This window comes from Rhipicephalus sanguineus, chromosome 1 (assembly GCF_013339695.2).
Source record: "Rhipicephalus sanguineus isolate Rsan-2018 chromosome 1, BIME_Rsan_1.4, whole genome shotgun sequence".
Taxonomy (NCBI): Eukaryota; Metazoa; Arthropoda; class Arachnida; order Ixodida; family Ixodidae; genus Rhipicephalus; species Rhipicephalus sanguineus.
The window spans coordinates 314,078,939-314,095,293 of NC_051176.1; the positions used below are offsets into that span (position 1 = coordinate 314,078,939).

A 16,355-nucleotide genomic window follows, 5' to 3' on the forward strand; every position below is an offset into this window, starting at 1 on the left:
GAGTCAAGGAAAAAATATTCAGATCACTCCAACGTCCCCCCCCCCCCACTTCCTCCGCGAAAAGTAACAGGCGCTTTCATTGCTATAACGGAACGCACGGCTGCAAGCGCACAGGGACACTACAGCGACACAAGGCAAACGCCGCCTCCTTCTGCCCTGAGCAATATGGCCGCAGCCCGGTTTCCGCGGCTTCACTTCAATACATGGGCGTGTATGCGGGACCGCCACTCCAGAAGTTTTAGTATAACCTCCTTGTTCTGCACAATAAACTCAGTTGGAAGTTAACGCTCGTGTGTCTTCTTGTCCTAGTCCTCAGTTCGCGCTATAGCAATCATCATGACATACCAATTAACTAGGCCAAGCCGCCACCCTTCTAAACCAATATCTTCATTTCATAACAGTATACGTTGTTGGGCTAGTTGGTTCATAATCTTCAAAATTGGCTAGCGCGAAAATGGACAAGGACTGAGAAGGAACACTGATGTACAGGACAGGGCTTAGTTGCAAGTAGCGCCTGTCCTGTACATCAGTGTTCCTTCTCAGTCCTTGTCCATTTTCGCGCTAGCCAATTTTGAAGATCTTCATTTCAGTTGTCTTCTATTTCAAGTGTACCATCTTGAAGTGAAGGAATGAAAGAAGGACATGGTACTGTTGAGCAAAACCCGAAAAGAAACACTAAGAGGCAGAAAGAAGTAGGAAAGTCAACCTCTTACTCATTATATTCGAGTTTTGCCCAACAACATCGTCCTTGGTTCAGTACGAACTCGCCCAAGAAAAACTAATTGTGGAACGAACGCACGATAGCAGACTAGAACACAAATGAAACAGGTTGGATGCTTGATTGTTTTGATCACGATTATTGAGGCAGCGCTGGTTTGATGGATCTCGCTCAGTTTTATTCAAACAGGTGCAACATTTGGCTCATTTTTTATTCGAAACTGCCTTTTTGAGTTAACGTTACGATCAGGAATTGCCCCATTTTGATTACAATTACTTTAAAAGTGAAAGATACTTAGACTTGCTTTACTCTCCCGTGAAATTTAGCCCAGTTTTGGTTTCTAGAGTTGGGCTCTTTTAGAAAAAAAACAAAAAAAAACGCCATAGATATGCACACAAAATATTATGCCTGGAAAGTCTATGTCGCAATAAAAAAAAAAAAGACGACGAAGACAAGCGTTACACATAACAGTTTATTAGCAGGAAAAGGTTTCATATATATATATATATCGTTTCGTCATGCATGCACAAACAGGAATAAAGCAACACGTGTACATTATAGGTGGTTGCTCATTAATTGAAATTAGGAATCCAGCAAATCGAGCCAAATTATTGCTTTGCTGGACCCCTAGTTTGAATATATGCGCCAATGCCTCTGATGTATACGTGTGATTTTATTCCTGTATGCGCATGCGTGACGAAAGAATATATACGAGGAACTTTTCCCTGCTAATAAACAGTTGCGAGTAACGAGTGTCTTGTCGTCTTCTTTCCTGTGTTCGTCATTTTATTCCTTGCGATAATATGTCTCAGCCAGTCATCTGCCTCTATTCCAGCTAAAGTGAGCGCTGCCTGTTCATGAGAGCGTCTCAAGTGAAGCATGACAAAATACTGAGCAGAACAACATGAAACTGCCCATGCAGATAGCTCACTGTGGCTGAAGGGAGCTTCGGGAGAAACCCCCGCTTTGCCGATAGCGAGCGCCATAGCCGACGCAGCGGGTTGAAAAGGAACTACCGCTTTCACAGGCGGAGAAGAGCATTCAGTGGGCCGCACCAAAGGGGGGAGATCGAGCGGCCATGGTACGTGAATCGGAAAAGCAACAAATCCCACAGAAACTTCAGAATGCATCATAATGCAGACAGTCACGAAACTAACCATATGAAACATGCACCCTTAAAAACTGAACACCGCAGAAGGAAAGATACAAGCGCAGACCTGTTGACCAGCTTACTGCAGCTCTTGTTTATGCATAATGTAGTCAGTCACGAAACTAACCATATGAAACACGGACCCTTAAAGGGGTCGTGAAAAGAAAATGAAGCTGCCTGGTTGTAATTTTCCCTGCTTTAACAAGGATTAGACATGCCGATTCCGAAATATTTCGGCACAATATTCAGTCTGTAATTAATGACGCCCGTTTGAAATCGCAGTTTAAAACTGAGCTCCCAAACGACTGTGCGGAACTGCCGGCCGCCTTAGGCACTAGCTTCTCTTATCGTGACGTCACGGTAAGGGAAGTTATAAACACTGCGTTAGCTTTGATTTGCTCTAAAATAATAGATTTATAGAAACCTCGAAAAGAAACAAATAACAGAGCTCTGAGTTATATACTGTGCACATTGCACATACAGCATGTGATCTGCTTGCTTCCGCTTTCAAGTACATCCGGGATGCAGCGTCCCAGTTTTTTCTTTCTGGTTGAGTTAAGTTGTGTTTTACAGCGTGTTTTGGGTGGCTTAGTCCTTGCTATGTCAACTGTGTGCGTCATAAAATCTTAAAGGCGTTACGGTGACGACTTTACTGCGTATGATGCTACTGTATGATGCTACGAACCTCGGCCAACTCTGGCTCGGCAAACATCGCTGCGTCGCCATGTTTTGTCGACGACATAGACTTTTCATTGGCTGACTTAAAGTGACGTCAGCTCTATAGTTGAGGGGAACGTGAGAAGGGAATCGTAATTGTGCTTTTACAGCTATTAAATGAACCCGGATGATGAAACGGGTCGAGGTATAGTATTGAATGGACGGCCAGGATTCCGAATATATACGTAGTTGAAAATTTTCGGAAAACGTTTCACGACCCCTTTAAAACCTGAACACCGCAAAAAGAAGATACAAAAGCAGACTAGTTGACCAGCTTGCTGCAGCTCTTGTTTACACTCGTTTCAATTTTTTTTAAAAATAACAGTCCTCGTCAGCAGTGTTCGAACTCCGCTCTGGGAGTTTTCCGGTTGACTCCTTTTGAAATGTGCTGAAGCCTGATTTTTATGTACAGGTTGGCAATCTTCTTCGACAAACTGTAAATGCAGTTGTCGAGTGGATCGCAGTCCAAAAAATGAGACATCTATAATACTCGCTTGTCACCAGAGCAGTGGAGAAATTCGACATCTATGGAACTTCCACGCGGGCCCAAGCGACCACCCACACGTTTTCTGCCTGGAGCAATATAGCGGTCATCAGCACCAGCGGTGGCGCGCTGCCTCCGCTCCACAAGCTTTTTTAAAGTGATGGCCGCTACACTCAAACCTCGCCCTGCCACAGTGGTCTAGTGGTTATGGCGCTCGATTGCTGACCCGAAGGTCGCGGGATCGAATCCCGGCTGCGGCGGCTGCATTTTCGATGCAGGTGAAAACGTTTGAGGCCCGTGTATACTTAGATTTAGGTGCACGTTGAAGAACCCCAGGTGGTCGAAATTTCCGGAGCCCTCCACCACAGCGTCTCTCATAATCATATCGTGGTTTTGGGACGTTAAACCCCAGATATTATTATTACACTCAAACCTCATTATAACAAAGTTACATCTGCCACGAAAATAACTTCGTTATATCAGAAAATTCGTTATGAACGTTTATTTGTAACACTGTAGCTATGACGAGACTATTCTTCATTTACTTTGTTATAACCAATAATTCTTTATATCCGTGTTCATTATATCGAGGTTTGAGCGTATTCAGTTGTCACCAGCTTGAGCTAGGTAGCGGTCATTATAAAATGAGGTGAATTTTGCTGCCGTGAAAATGTGCCTGTCGTAGGTGGAAATCGATCCCGTGTCCTCGAGCTAAACAGTGTGATGCATAACCTGCTAAGGTGTACCATACACGGCAGGTCGGAGCGAGCGTATCCTGCCAAATTTCTGCTTGTAGCCTAATCTAGCAAGTTCATAGTAGAACAAGCGCGGTTGAATGTGATTGGTTACTTTCACGACACGCACACTTGCCGCGCCGTTGTTTTTCCTGGTCCGAATGCTGACAACGCATAAATGAAGGGAAGCCGGCAGAAAAGACATTCGAGCAGTCTACATTTGATTGACATGGAGGTCTACAGCTTGATTGTGTTCAATTGTTAATTTAGTTAGTTTAATTAGCAATGACAGAAATAAATATGCAGCAAGTATAAAACTGTGTTCTTGTCATTCCTTTACTGGTGCTTCGTCTCGTATTTGTGCTGTTTTTGCAATAGATTCATGCCAATTAGCCCACCTAACCACACTTCTGGAAAACTACGTTTGACTGCAAAAAAAAAAAAGAGGTGATATTCTCAACATACTTTGCCCACGCACGTGTGCTCAGTTCGTTCGTGTTGCACAGGCACTGTTTGTTCTTCTACCTTCTTTTGTCTGTCGCCGCACACACACAAGCGGGATGTCCCGAGAATTTGGCCTTTCTTTTCACCTGAAGACGTTCACCTCATATTTAGAGGGTATTGTCAACGGAGGGAAGGAGCACGGAAGCACAAAAGCTAAGGTCACAGTCTAGGCAGTGCATTTTTGGAGGGTCATGCATATTAAAAACAGCCCAGGTGAGATTATCGCGGTGCCCTCATTGTCAACGTTATCCCGCGAAACATAGCCAGTAGCCAAGCTGTCAAAGAGACGCAGAGGGGAGGCAAAAAGAAAAGACTTCCAGATGGTGGCGCATTGTTTGAAGTTAGAAAAGACACTTTCCCCTGAGGTAGAGTGTACTAGAACTTTTGAGTGGCGCGACCGAAACTCTCTCTCCTTGTTTTCTCCATCCCCAACTTGTGGCGAAATTAGCAGCGGCGCTGCCATTGCCCAATCTTCCCACTTGGTTTGCTCGGCGGCATGGCTGGCATCTCTGTTTTGGCCGCTAAATGACAAAAAAACAGCGTTGTTACCATTGTTACGCGCCAGGTTGCACAACTGGATATCTGCGTGTGCAGCAATGTCGCAAGTTATGCCTTTTTAAGGCCCCGAAAGACGAACGACGACTTCTTTGGGAGCAGAACCTCTGTCGGCTCGACAAACCGCTTGATGCCGATTGTGCTGTGTGCGAGTTTCATTTCGAACCGCATTTCATTGTGAGAGACTACGTGCATATTATCAATGGTGTTGAAGTCCGAATTCCTAAGGGAACGCCGGAATTTCGGACAAGTCTTGAGCATTAAGATGTTCATAATTCAGAGAATGCACCAAGACCACATGTTAGAAAATTTTGCTGTGTAACTGTTTAGCGGTTGGGGTTACCTCCGTACTCATGCATTTGCAGGATAATGAAGTTTCTCATCACAACTATGACAACGTGTTTTCCGGCGGAAGCTTTGAAGTGACATTTCGCAACATGTGCGTGATGTCCACCAAGTCTTTCCTTGAGCTACTGCACTTTTATTTAGAGAAAAGTAACGTGGGTTTTCTGCGATAAAACGTTCATTCAGGCAAAGGGAGTATGCATCGGGTCGAAGGTAGGCTCGATGCTGGGTAACATGTTCATGGGCAGCATAGACAGAGACTTTGCAAGGTGCTTAGGAGGTGTAGTCTACAAAGTCTACAGATATGTAGACGGCTACTTAATTTTTGGCTGTGAAGTTCACAAGGATGACTTCAGAAAAACGGTGTTAGAGGTTTTTAATTCACTTGGCAAGGGATTAACTTTTACTTCAGAAGTACCGGTGGAAAACAAGCTTCGATTTCTGGATCCGAAGCTGGAATTTTTGTCAGGGCACGTGTGTTGGACTTTTTCGCCTCGGGCTGGGAAGCCGCTCATGAATTTTGCGTCAAATCATTCTAAGCTGGTAAAGAATGGCATAATCACGAATTATTTTCAGTCCGCACTGTTAAAATCTTGTTTTCACATGGCTCATGGCGCGTTTCATGAACAGGTCGCTCGACTGCTGGACGCAGGGTACCCGCTCTCTGTGATGCAGACTACAGGCTGCTGGCTAATAGAAAAGCTTAAACAGGAAGAAGAAGCATGTTTGGAAAAGGATAGACACAGTCATTCTGGCTCAAAAGTAGTGATCCCTTACGTACACGGTGGAGCTGTGCCGCGAATAGCAAAATGTTGGGTGCGAATACTTCGAAACGATATTGCAGTTAGAGAGGATTCCTAAGCATATTCTTGTGAGACATGAAAGTGTTTCTCTTCGCTAGGCTGATGAAGCACTGGCAGGATGGTGTCTCAATCGTCTTATCAAGAATGAGGCAATGTAGAGGCCGAATTCTATTTATGTACATGATTTGGTGCAATGAAAGTGTTGCCAACAAGACTTTACACGTGATAGGCAAAGCTGCCATTGCCTCAGCCTCTCCTCCTCTTTCAACTTGTGTGAAAGCCCAACTGATGTGACGGACAAGGGTGTGCTCCCTTCAAGTCCGGAGTTCCAAATCTGCCTCGTAGATGTCGATATATAAGAACATCTGAAATTTTGGATGCTAAAAAGCTTCGGCTTCCGATTTTTGGGACTTCGTGCCCAAATTTCAGGTCCAAAACAGCAATTGAGCCCCCACCTCTGCCACATCTTTCATCTCTATGTTGGAACCAGCGTTTTCTTGAGTTAATACAATTGCGACCGTAGCAGAGCTTGAAAGGCAGCTTTGCCGCGATACCGGGGTGTGATGAGGTGAAGCATATTGAAAATCTAGGGACCACTTCCGATCGGATGTTGACTGTCTCTTGGCAAAGTTCGACTGCAACGGAGCTTGAAAGGCAGCTTTGCCGCAATACGAGAGTGTAATGAGGTGAAGCACATTGAAAATCTGAAGGGGTCACTTTCAATCGGACGTTGACTGTATTTGTTTTTGGGAAGTTCGAATAGTAAAATTCCAGTGCGAATCGAATCGAATAGCAAACACTATTAGAAAAATATTCGAAATTTCGAATATTCGCACACCCCTAGTACCCGGGCTATCTCACAGAATAAAAAAGGTAGCTAGAAGTTACGAACTTAAGGTGGTGTTTTCGGCCAAGAACAATAACGGGAGGTGTGTGTGTGTGTGTTATGGTTGACCAGAAATGTGAGAAACTGAACAGTGTACAAGAAGGCTGTAGTATTAAACACAAGCATCAGTTTATCAAATGTGCAAACAATGTAGTGTACAATATTCCTTTGACGTGTGGCCGTGTGTACGTAGGGCAGAACATATGTCGAGTCTGAAAGGTCGCCCTAACACACATTTAAAGCTGCATTGCAGTGAGTGCGCATGCACGCCTTGTTTTAGTAGCACCACCATTGAATACAGGCATCGCAGTCAAACTTCGAGGGAGATAGTGGAGGTGTTTTACATTGACAAGCAAAACGAAAAGTGTGTTAGCCACCCCTCTGTTGCCTTGCTTAAAGGGCCCCTCACCAGGTTTGACAATTTTGAGCTAACGAGCGCAATGCATCCACTGGGCGTTCACGATCACGTCTAACAAAATTTGCAACGCTACGCGCTGCGGAAATGGGTCAAATTTCAAGGTGAACACTGCTTGCCCTTCCTCTCGCGGGCGCGTGCCTGGAGAATGAGGGGTGACGTACATGAGAAAATGGCCCTACGTAGATGGTAGCGCTGTGACGTCGCTCCTCTACTTAGACGACTGTGCTCTGACGTCGCCAACAGTAGCACGTGACACTGCGATAATTATTTGACACGACATGTGTAGTTTGTAGGAAAGATTACTTTTAAGGGCTCGTTTTTCTTTGTTAGACACAATAATAATGTGAACTAACAGACAGCAATGCCAAGGAAAGTATAGGGGTGTTATTTGTAGTAATTAGAATATAAATGTGATGAAATTAAAGTGGACGAAAAGATGACTTGCCGCCGGCAGGGACCGAACCTGCGACCTTCGAATAACGCGTCCGATGCTCTACCACTGAGCTACGGCGGCGGTCATCTCCCCGTCCACTTTATAGGGTATATATGTGGATTGAAACTTAGGAGTGTCAGTCAGCGCCAGTCGCAGCCATGGCGGCGAGTGTGGAACACTCTTTTTTCTGCCTTTTTGGCGTCACGTAGCACGTGATCTATTTACGAGCAGGTAGCTGACCAATAATCCCTCGCATACTACCTGAAGGCATCATGTCTGCCAGAACGAGGCCCTCGCTATGAATGAAGGAAAGATTACTTTTAAGGGCTCGTTTTTCTTTGTTAGACACAATAATAATGTGAACTAACAGACAGTGTAATTTGTTGCTTGAATAGATTAATAAAACTTGAGAGAAATAATGAGACACAAAGGGAATGTGTGCGTCTTTTTCATTTTTTTTTTTTTCGTGAATTGCAGCGAGATGCGGGGCTAATGTGCCTCCGTTTCCCATGCGTTCGTGTCCCCGCGGTTAGCGCATCGAGCAGACGCCAGCCCGGGAAACAAAAGTAATGTTTTGGCGCGTTCGAGCACTGATTATGCTCATTTATTCTACCGTGTCCAAGTAAACGTTAATGCGGCACTGGCTCATGATACCGCCACTTTTGTGCCCGTACGAATGTCGCAACTTTCATGCCCGTCCCGCAGAAACAGGCAGTACACCGTAGAGAACGCTGACACAACGCCCACGGCCGCTACATAAAAAAAAAAAGTAGCGGCTGTGCAAAGCCGCTCGCGTGCTCGGGCTGGCTCGGGCACGTCATGCGCACGTGACCGTGCATGCACATGACGTGTTCATGCGTATGTGTCAAGTGAAGAGGGCAGGGAAGGGATTTGGCTTGTGAAGGCTACACGGGGCGAGTGGCAAGGGTTTGAAACTCGCCTCCTCGAATCATGGTTTCGCGCCGCTACAAATTATTGTTTTTCTCAGCTCGTAATGAACCGATTTGAAAAATTCTTGCCGCATACTGCTCTTAATTCGGCACACAACTTCCAGCGTCTAACTATAATTTGCTATGTGGCCTGGTGAGGGGCCCTTTAAGAAATTTTGGTGCTGTCATGTGTACGTTAAAGCATGTGTTCACGAGCTGTGCCTTGTGCGCTTTAGACTAGTTTTTTTTACCTGTTTGCGCAGATCGGAGGGTTGTTAAGTGAAGGTTTTTGAAAAAATAAACCAGTTGTTAGATTGCGCTAGCCTTTGTGTATCTCTTCTTTGTCTCCGTGTGCTCGTGCGAATCTGTGAAGATGAATGTGTTCCAACTAGGCCGACTTGCAGTATTGCTGATTAGCATATTCATTATCCCTGGTGCCTTCTGGTTATCCCAGCGAGCCAGGAAAGCTTGGCTATTTTTTTGTCAGCTGGGTCATACATCTCTGTGCTGTTTATTGGTCAATGTGGGTTTTATGTAACTTATTGCACTAATGACTGAGCTGTGTTTCCTGCAGGCCCAGTTTGATGCGAGTGAAATGATCACCCAGCGAGAGGTGGTCTCCCAGAAGGTGTGTGATGAGCTGACAGAGCGGGCCTCCCAGTTTGGTGTCATCCTGGACGACATCTCAATTGTGAGTGATGCATTTTTGAATAGACAAGCAGAGCCAAGAGGATGATATCTCCTACTGTTTTAGGAACCTGCATTGATAAGGCTAACACTTTCGTGACCGCGGAAAAATCGGTTGTTTTTGGCTAGTCTAGGAAATATTTTTTCCCTGCCAAAGAATTATAATTGATGCTAAAGTGTAGGGTATCAAATGACAGAGGAAGAATTGGTCTTTCCAACAGTCTTAACTTCAAACAACGGTTTTATTTTTAATAAAATAAAAAAAATTATCAAACAAAGAAAAATGCATCAAAAAGAAAGAAAGATTCATAAAAACATCAGTGCTACTCTGCAAAGGTTAAACATTAAAAAAAATCGAAATATACGTTTTGAACGCAAAACCCTCGTCGAATAATAGTGGAAATATAAGCTCTGTAAGTACAAAGATTATTTACATAAGTACAAGAATATAGGCACTAGTGCCTATCATGCCTCCGCGCGATGCAGGTTCTCGACGTGGTGAAACAAAGGCTGGCTGCGCATGTTTCGGGAAAAAAAAATTTTTTTCTGTTCGGCTTTCGTAGCATAGCTTGCAGTTCTGGTATTTTTCAATTTTCCTGTGTATTTGTTGAAATGAACAGTGTAGCCTGTTCCAAATCTGCAAAAATCCATAATTGTACTCTTATTTGACCTCTTTCTCGCTCATATACTGCCGAATACCATACCGACCTTCACATTTCACCATTTTCTCATTCACTGAAAGGTTCCGACGGGGTTAAAAGATAGCGTAGAAAAATCGTTCATGTGTTGCAATAGAAAAGATACGTGGTGAAGATTCTCGTGGGATGCGACGGTCGTCTTCTTCAGATCAGACACTCAAGAAGCCTTGAACCTTTTCCGTGGCATCACTGACGGTAGACGAAGGCCTGGAAATACGTGTCGTCGACCCCAACACCAATGCAAGCGCGGGACTTCAACGATTACCATGTACACATGGAGTGAGACGAACTTGCTCATCTTCTCTTCAGTAACCTCCGTCCATGGATCCGTCCCTCTCACTGTATGTTGGCTTACCGAAAGTATGCATCCACGCATACTTAGCTGTGTGGTTCCATGTCTCTCTGATGACTTCTGCGGTAAAAAACAACATGAAGACGCTGCCGTGCAGCACACCGGAGCGTTGGGTCAAAGTCCGCTCCGCGCCGTCTTCGCGAAGAGAACTGCGCTCTTTCTGCAGCCGGCGCCAAATGCTCCCGCACGAATGAAGTTAACACCTTGCAGATAAGAGCTGTTATGTTTAGAACGCACCGGATACGTTTACATCGACGCGCGGCAGCGATAAAACGACCCGAGCATAAGACGAAACTTACCGGCGGATAGCTGCTGATGTTCCGGGGAGGTTTGACGCACTTTCGCCGTCCGTACAACTTCGCCTGGCGAATCGAAGTCGTCTTTCGTGTCTGTGCTGCTACCATCGTCCAGAGATTCCCGCTCATATTAATCGGAATCCGTCGAAATTCGCCGTTTCTGTGGAGCACCCGCGAGAGGCGTCGACGAGAAGTCTGAAACAACGAGCGCCCACCTACCCGACTGCGAACGAGCTTTAAAAATCTCCCCGCGGTGGAAAAAACAAACTCTCAAACAAAACTGATAAAAAACATGTTATTTTATGCTCTGTAATGCGTTAGCTGTCCAGAACCGCTGAGAGAGTGCCAAAACTTGATCTTGAAGTCATCGATAACATACTATCGATGGAATAGGCGCGGTCACGAAAGTGTTAAGAAAGGAGTCAAGCGCAAGTTCATAACCACTTGTGCTTCGTTGAATAGTAAGTTCATTTTGGCTTTTAGCCAAACTTATATTGCAAGAGGAATATCAGGGAATTTCAGTTCTGCTGTTTGCTAGGCACCCAGACTTTGGGCCACATTTACAATTTAGAGGGTCTGTGCAACAGTTTTGCAAGTAATCATCGAATGACCTCACTGTCAGAGTTTCTTGTGTTGTGAATCACTTGCCATAAGAATTTTTGCAGTGCGTCAGGTACATGATGGAGCTAAAGAGATTTGTTGCACGCTCTGAGCACTCTTTCTCTTTTTGCGTCCTGATGAGCGTGCTGGAAGTTATACACGGGCGGGGGTGACAGCGGGGCAAGAGACTATGCGCAGCATGACTTTTAACTTCTCTAAGCCTGTTTGCACACTTCCGGTTTGATTACAAGCGTGCCTCCAGATCATGGTTGCCACAGTAACCATGCAGCACAAGGAGCGCTTCTTTTGTGTAAGTTTGGTCAAGCTCTGTGAGTACCCGTGAAAGTCAGTTTTGTCCCGCGTCTGCTCGATCGACAGATAGTAACTGAATCCAGATAAAGCATTTTGAAGTGAATTCAATTAGCTAAGCACCAAACAATCTCTGGCAAGGCCTCTTGCTCTTGAGGCACACAAGAGAGACAAAGCATGCAATGGCAAGTGCACCAGTCGTCTTAGAAACGGTATGCACCTCTAAGTGTTGTCATAGGGAGCTCAGTACGAGACAAGTGAGGCACACAGTGTATGAAGTAGCACAGGTGTCGTATGCCGTGTGACTCTTCACATGAACGCAGGAGAAAAAAAAACTCCGGTGAAATTGTTTGCATGTTGATTTTATTTAGTTTTTGATTTATGTATTCTTTTTCTTTTTGTTACTTTCTATCACTTAGATGAAATGATTTAATGAGACAGACATTTATTACGTTGACTAAATTTTCATTTATTGCTTTGTTTCCACACACATCGAGCACTATTTTTCCCTAGTGTTGAGTTCTTCATAATGTATGGGTAAATTTGACATGTTGAGATCTTGATCTGTGACTACCACTCTATCATCTGATGGATACAGACCATCAGAAGGACTTCTTGTCGGCATTTCAGAAACAGTTGCTAGGACCATTGAACCATATTTACGGGGTCTTCCTGTCGATGTACCTGGTTCACACGTTTCGTCGAACTAGGGGGCGACTGTGGCTGGTGCGTTGCACGCACTCTGAATTATATCTCGTCCACAATGTTGTTCGAGAAGCTTCTGTGAAAATTTATGCGCTAGTGAGTTGTTCCCATGCAGCTTGTAACAGCTCTATGTCACTGAAACGAAGTGAAGGAAATTGCGAGAGCTTTCCTGAAGAAAAGCGAGGTGGTGGCTCCTATCCATTGGATGTCCGCACCACCTGGGTTTAGACCTGTGCACCACTCTGAAATCGCTCAGAAATTTCATTAGCTAACTTTGCCAAACACCAACATTTCGAGCCATACTCAGACTAGTGGTTACACCATCCCCCTGCCCTCAACTTTCCGATGTGCATTTTTGTGGCTCTGGCTGGGATTCGCACACACAATTCTGGAACTAGCAAGAAAACTCCTTGGACGTGCAGGGCTGCCACAGCCAGTTGCAGGCAGCTTGACACCTGGACATGGCGAGTATTGTCAGCAGGAATAATTTCTGCTACGCAAAAATTGTAGCAGATGAAAACAAGCTATTTCGTTATATATTTCCTGCATAATCAGCTGGCTGGAAGTCACTCAATTAGTAACGTACGCACACACACCAGTCACAGGAGTTAAACTGTGGCCCCTTCTTTTCAGCCAACTTAAGCAATCAAAGCTAGACAGTCATGTATTTCTAAAGAAACATTTATGGCTCCATTAGCAGTTATTTGCAGTCACTGAGTACTGTGTACAGTAAGATCTTCACGATAAGTGTTAACATACAGTCGAGCCCGCTTATAACGAACCTGAGCGTGACGCGGCATCCATTCATTATATCCCGAAGTTCGTAGTAAATGAAACATAGCTTTAAAAAAGTTGCAAGTGAAAACCAAAAATTTATTTTTTTGCCAAAAAGTCCGTGATGTATGTCTGTTTCAACAGCGCAGATGTGATAAGTACAGTCTCGAGTTTATTTGAGGCGGCAGCGTGTTCTTCGCCGAGGCCCTTGGCATATACAAGCTGCCTGAGGCTATCTATGTAGCCAATTGCTACAGGCACGCTGGTGGGCGCTGGCTCCAGAGTTTCGTCGTCGTCGTCGTCATCAGATTCCTTCGAATCGCTCTTGCCGCGCACTTCATTCACATCCGTGCACGGTTCCGCAGTGTCGGCATCCTCATCAACCGTAATGAAGTCCTCCCAGCAGATGTCCCACTCTCCCATGTTGGAGTCGATGACGAAAATTGTAGGCACAGCATCGTGCGTGAGTCGCGTCAATTTCATCTCGACTTGAATGGTGCGACCATCGCAATCTGTATATTTTGTCGTCGTGCGGAGATATTCCTCTTTGAAGTGACGTTCGCATACCTGCACAAAAGACATAAATCAAAATCAGTTTGTTTCCATGTGAATTGTGCCTCTGTGCACATGTAACAAAACTAAGCAATGAAAGGCAAGAAGAAAAAGACAGTAGGACAGTTCAGGCGTTGCTATTAAAAATCGCGGTGCCCTATTCCATACCTGGAAGGGTGCAGCAACACAATCCGTTGTAAACAAAATTGCGCTGATGCATGCGATTAAACACAATGATGGCACAACTCCGGTCTGATATGGGTTTTCTTACGTTAACACTTGCAATTCTAGTGAGCAGAAAAACAACCCATGTTGCAGGTATTCCCTCGAAAAACACGCATCCACTCGAAAAACGTGTGTGTGAATGTGTGTTTCTCGAGGGAATACGAAGTTGCGCTAAGTACCTACAATATGACGAGTTTCCAACTAGCTCAACAACGAGTTCTAAGAAAAACAACAGCGAGTCGCGTGCATGTAAAATAGGTAAATGCCCTCATATTTTGAAAAATATCACGCAGAAAGCTCACATATTGACAGGTCCTACTATCAGCCGCATTTTTGCAAAAAGTTAATTCCTAGTAATCTTCTGTACCCAAATATTTTTGGGTGACATACGTAAAAACAAACACTTACCAGCGGATTCTTAAGCTTTGCAACATCTATGTTGCCACGCCGCAAAGCTCAGCGCCATTGTAATCTCTGCTCAGGATCGCGAGGGAACTTGAACAGTCATACTTTGGGACCAGTGTCGTAATTCCCTTTGCAGTTTGGTACACAGCAACGTCCCATTCTTCCGTTAAACCCCAGATATTATTATTATTAACGTCCCATTCTTCCGCATATGTGGCAGACAGGCACGAAAAACAAAAATATTTAGCACCACATGAAGAACAGCGAAGAAAATTGGCACACATGGCTAGCGAGGAGCTCTCAGCAACACAGCACCAACAACACCGAGGCAGTAAGAGCGAGGAATGCTGGGAAAGTTGCAGCTAGCGCCATCTCACGTAGGTCGCCCGAACGTTGCCTGAGGAGCGGTGGCTCGCTTCTTCGGTCAGAGTAGAGTGACGTCACATGGCTGGAAAGGAGGAGTGGGGGGCCTTCAGTAGTCTAGGTGGCGTTGGATTGGCCCACAGTTTTTGTCTATGCTACGAGCGGGTAGTACGCTCACCTCTGCTCCTGTGTCTACCAGAAACCCAAGTCCGCGATGATGGAGTCTTGAACAAAAAACAGGCGACCCGGAGACAGACGGGATTCACTCGTCACCGTTAGTGGTTCCCGATGCCGTTTCCCATCCAGCCACATGGTTGTGTGCAACGAAGCGCAGATTCTCCAAAACGTCGGTGATACCAGCAGAGCGGCAGGGACTCCGAAGAATGTCTCGCTGGAGACTGACGGCTGAAGCGTTGTTCATGTCTGAAGTGTCTCACTGAAGCGTCGTCAGCCGTTGTGGTGAGGTTACTGGCTATGAGGTCTGTGAGCCGCTGATGTCGGCACGAAGGTCAGTAATGGGTGTGTTCAGATAAGGACAGACCAAGGGGGGTCCCGACTATTTTTTGTTTTGCACGAAATTTTTATATGAGCTGGGCAAATGTCTCTATAGAAAGGAATGAACCTTCGTTTTGCGGAAATTATTACGGATTTCTAAGAAAAAATTCGGGTTTCACAACAGGTGGAAAAAGGCAATTCTGCAACTTTCAGATTTCACAACTTTGGAGGCCTATCACTAAAACCTTAACGCATTGTGGACATCAGTGTTAATTTTTCGTACATCTTCAGCAATAGTACTATCGGCCTACGGAAATTTAAATTTGTGTGACTGACAGCACATTTTTGAAAAATTGCCAAACTTTGATATTTGAGCGGCTGCCTCTGGCTGACCCCAAATTCAAGGGTCTTTTTTCGCAGTTTTCGCTAAAGCGCTGAAGCTGAAAATATTTCTCACAAGTCTACGAAAGGTTTTTCGCTAATTAAGCAAAATGTTATGCGACTACACTGCATTTTTATTTCGTTATAAAATCCCAAAAATGCCATAATTCCAAAACTAGCGAAAATTGCCACATTTTAGGGTCGTTTTAAAAAAAAATAATCATCACCGATTTTTATGAAAATGATGAACTATACCCGGCCATGACTGTTAAATATTGTGCTGGGAAAATATGTTGCATTATTTTGTTTTAAGTGAGAAAATTGAGCTTATTTTAATACCCATGTATGGTCTTAACATCAATGTGTGGCGTTCTTATAATAAAATAAATTTAATAGACATATTTAGTTCGTAGCTCGCTTTTCTGGTTTTAATAATGACGATTGACCCAGCTTGTGTCTTTCTGACCGTTTTGAGTCACAGAAAAGATGAGCTTGAATTTTCAGAGCTCCTCTGTCTGTGTCCCTACCAGTACATTGAGGCAGCCGGCACCCGAGAGCGCGTACAAATGAAAGATCGTGGTGTAGAGTGCAAATCTTTCTGCACGTCAACCATTTTAGTTCACATCATACCACGTATCTAACGCAAAACAGATTTAACTAGTATTTCCCTAACAGTACGGGAAAATGTTATTGTTGCGTTAGTGTGCCTAGACCCCATTGCTCGCTGCTGGGTGGTAGAGAAAGGGGGCCCGAAATGTGACGTTCACGTTTGTTTCTTTAAGGAAAATTATTATAACTTGCCCTAAGACTACTTGAGGGCCATATTTCGATGAAAAT

At 44.6% G+C, this 16,355-nt stretch overlaps 1 protein-coding gene across 2 annotated transcripts in view; it reads left to right on the forward strand.

The window, feature by feature from the left end:
- Positions 1-16,355, forward strand: part of LOC119379449 (protein l(2)37Cc) — a 183,134-nt gene that overhangs the window by 143,151 nt on the left and 23,628 nt on the right. For both annotated transcript variants that reach the window (XM_037648753.1, XM_037648754.2), the window contains exon 5: positions 9,251-9,367. In XM_037648753.1, coding sequence (XP_037504681.1) covers positions 9,251-9,367 — 117 coding nt within the window. The remainder of the gene's footprint in view (positions 1-9,250; positions 9,368-16,355) is intronic.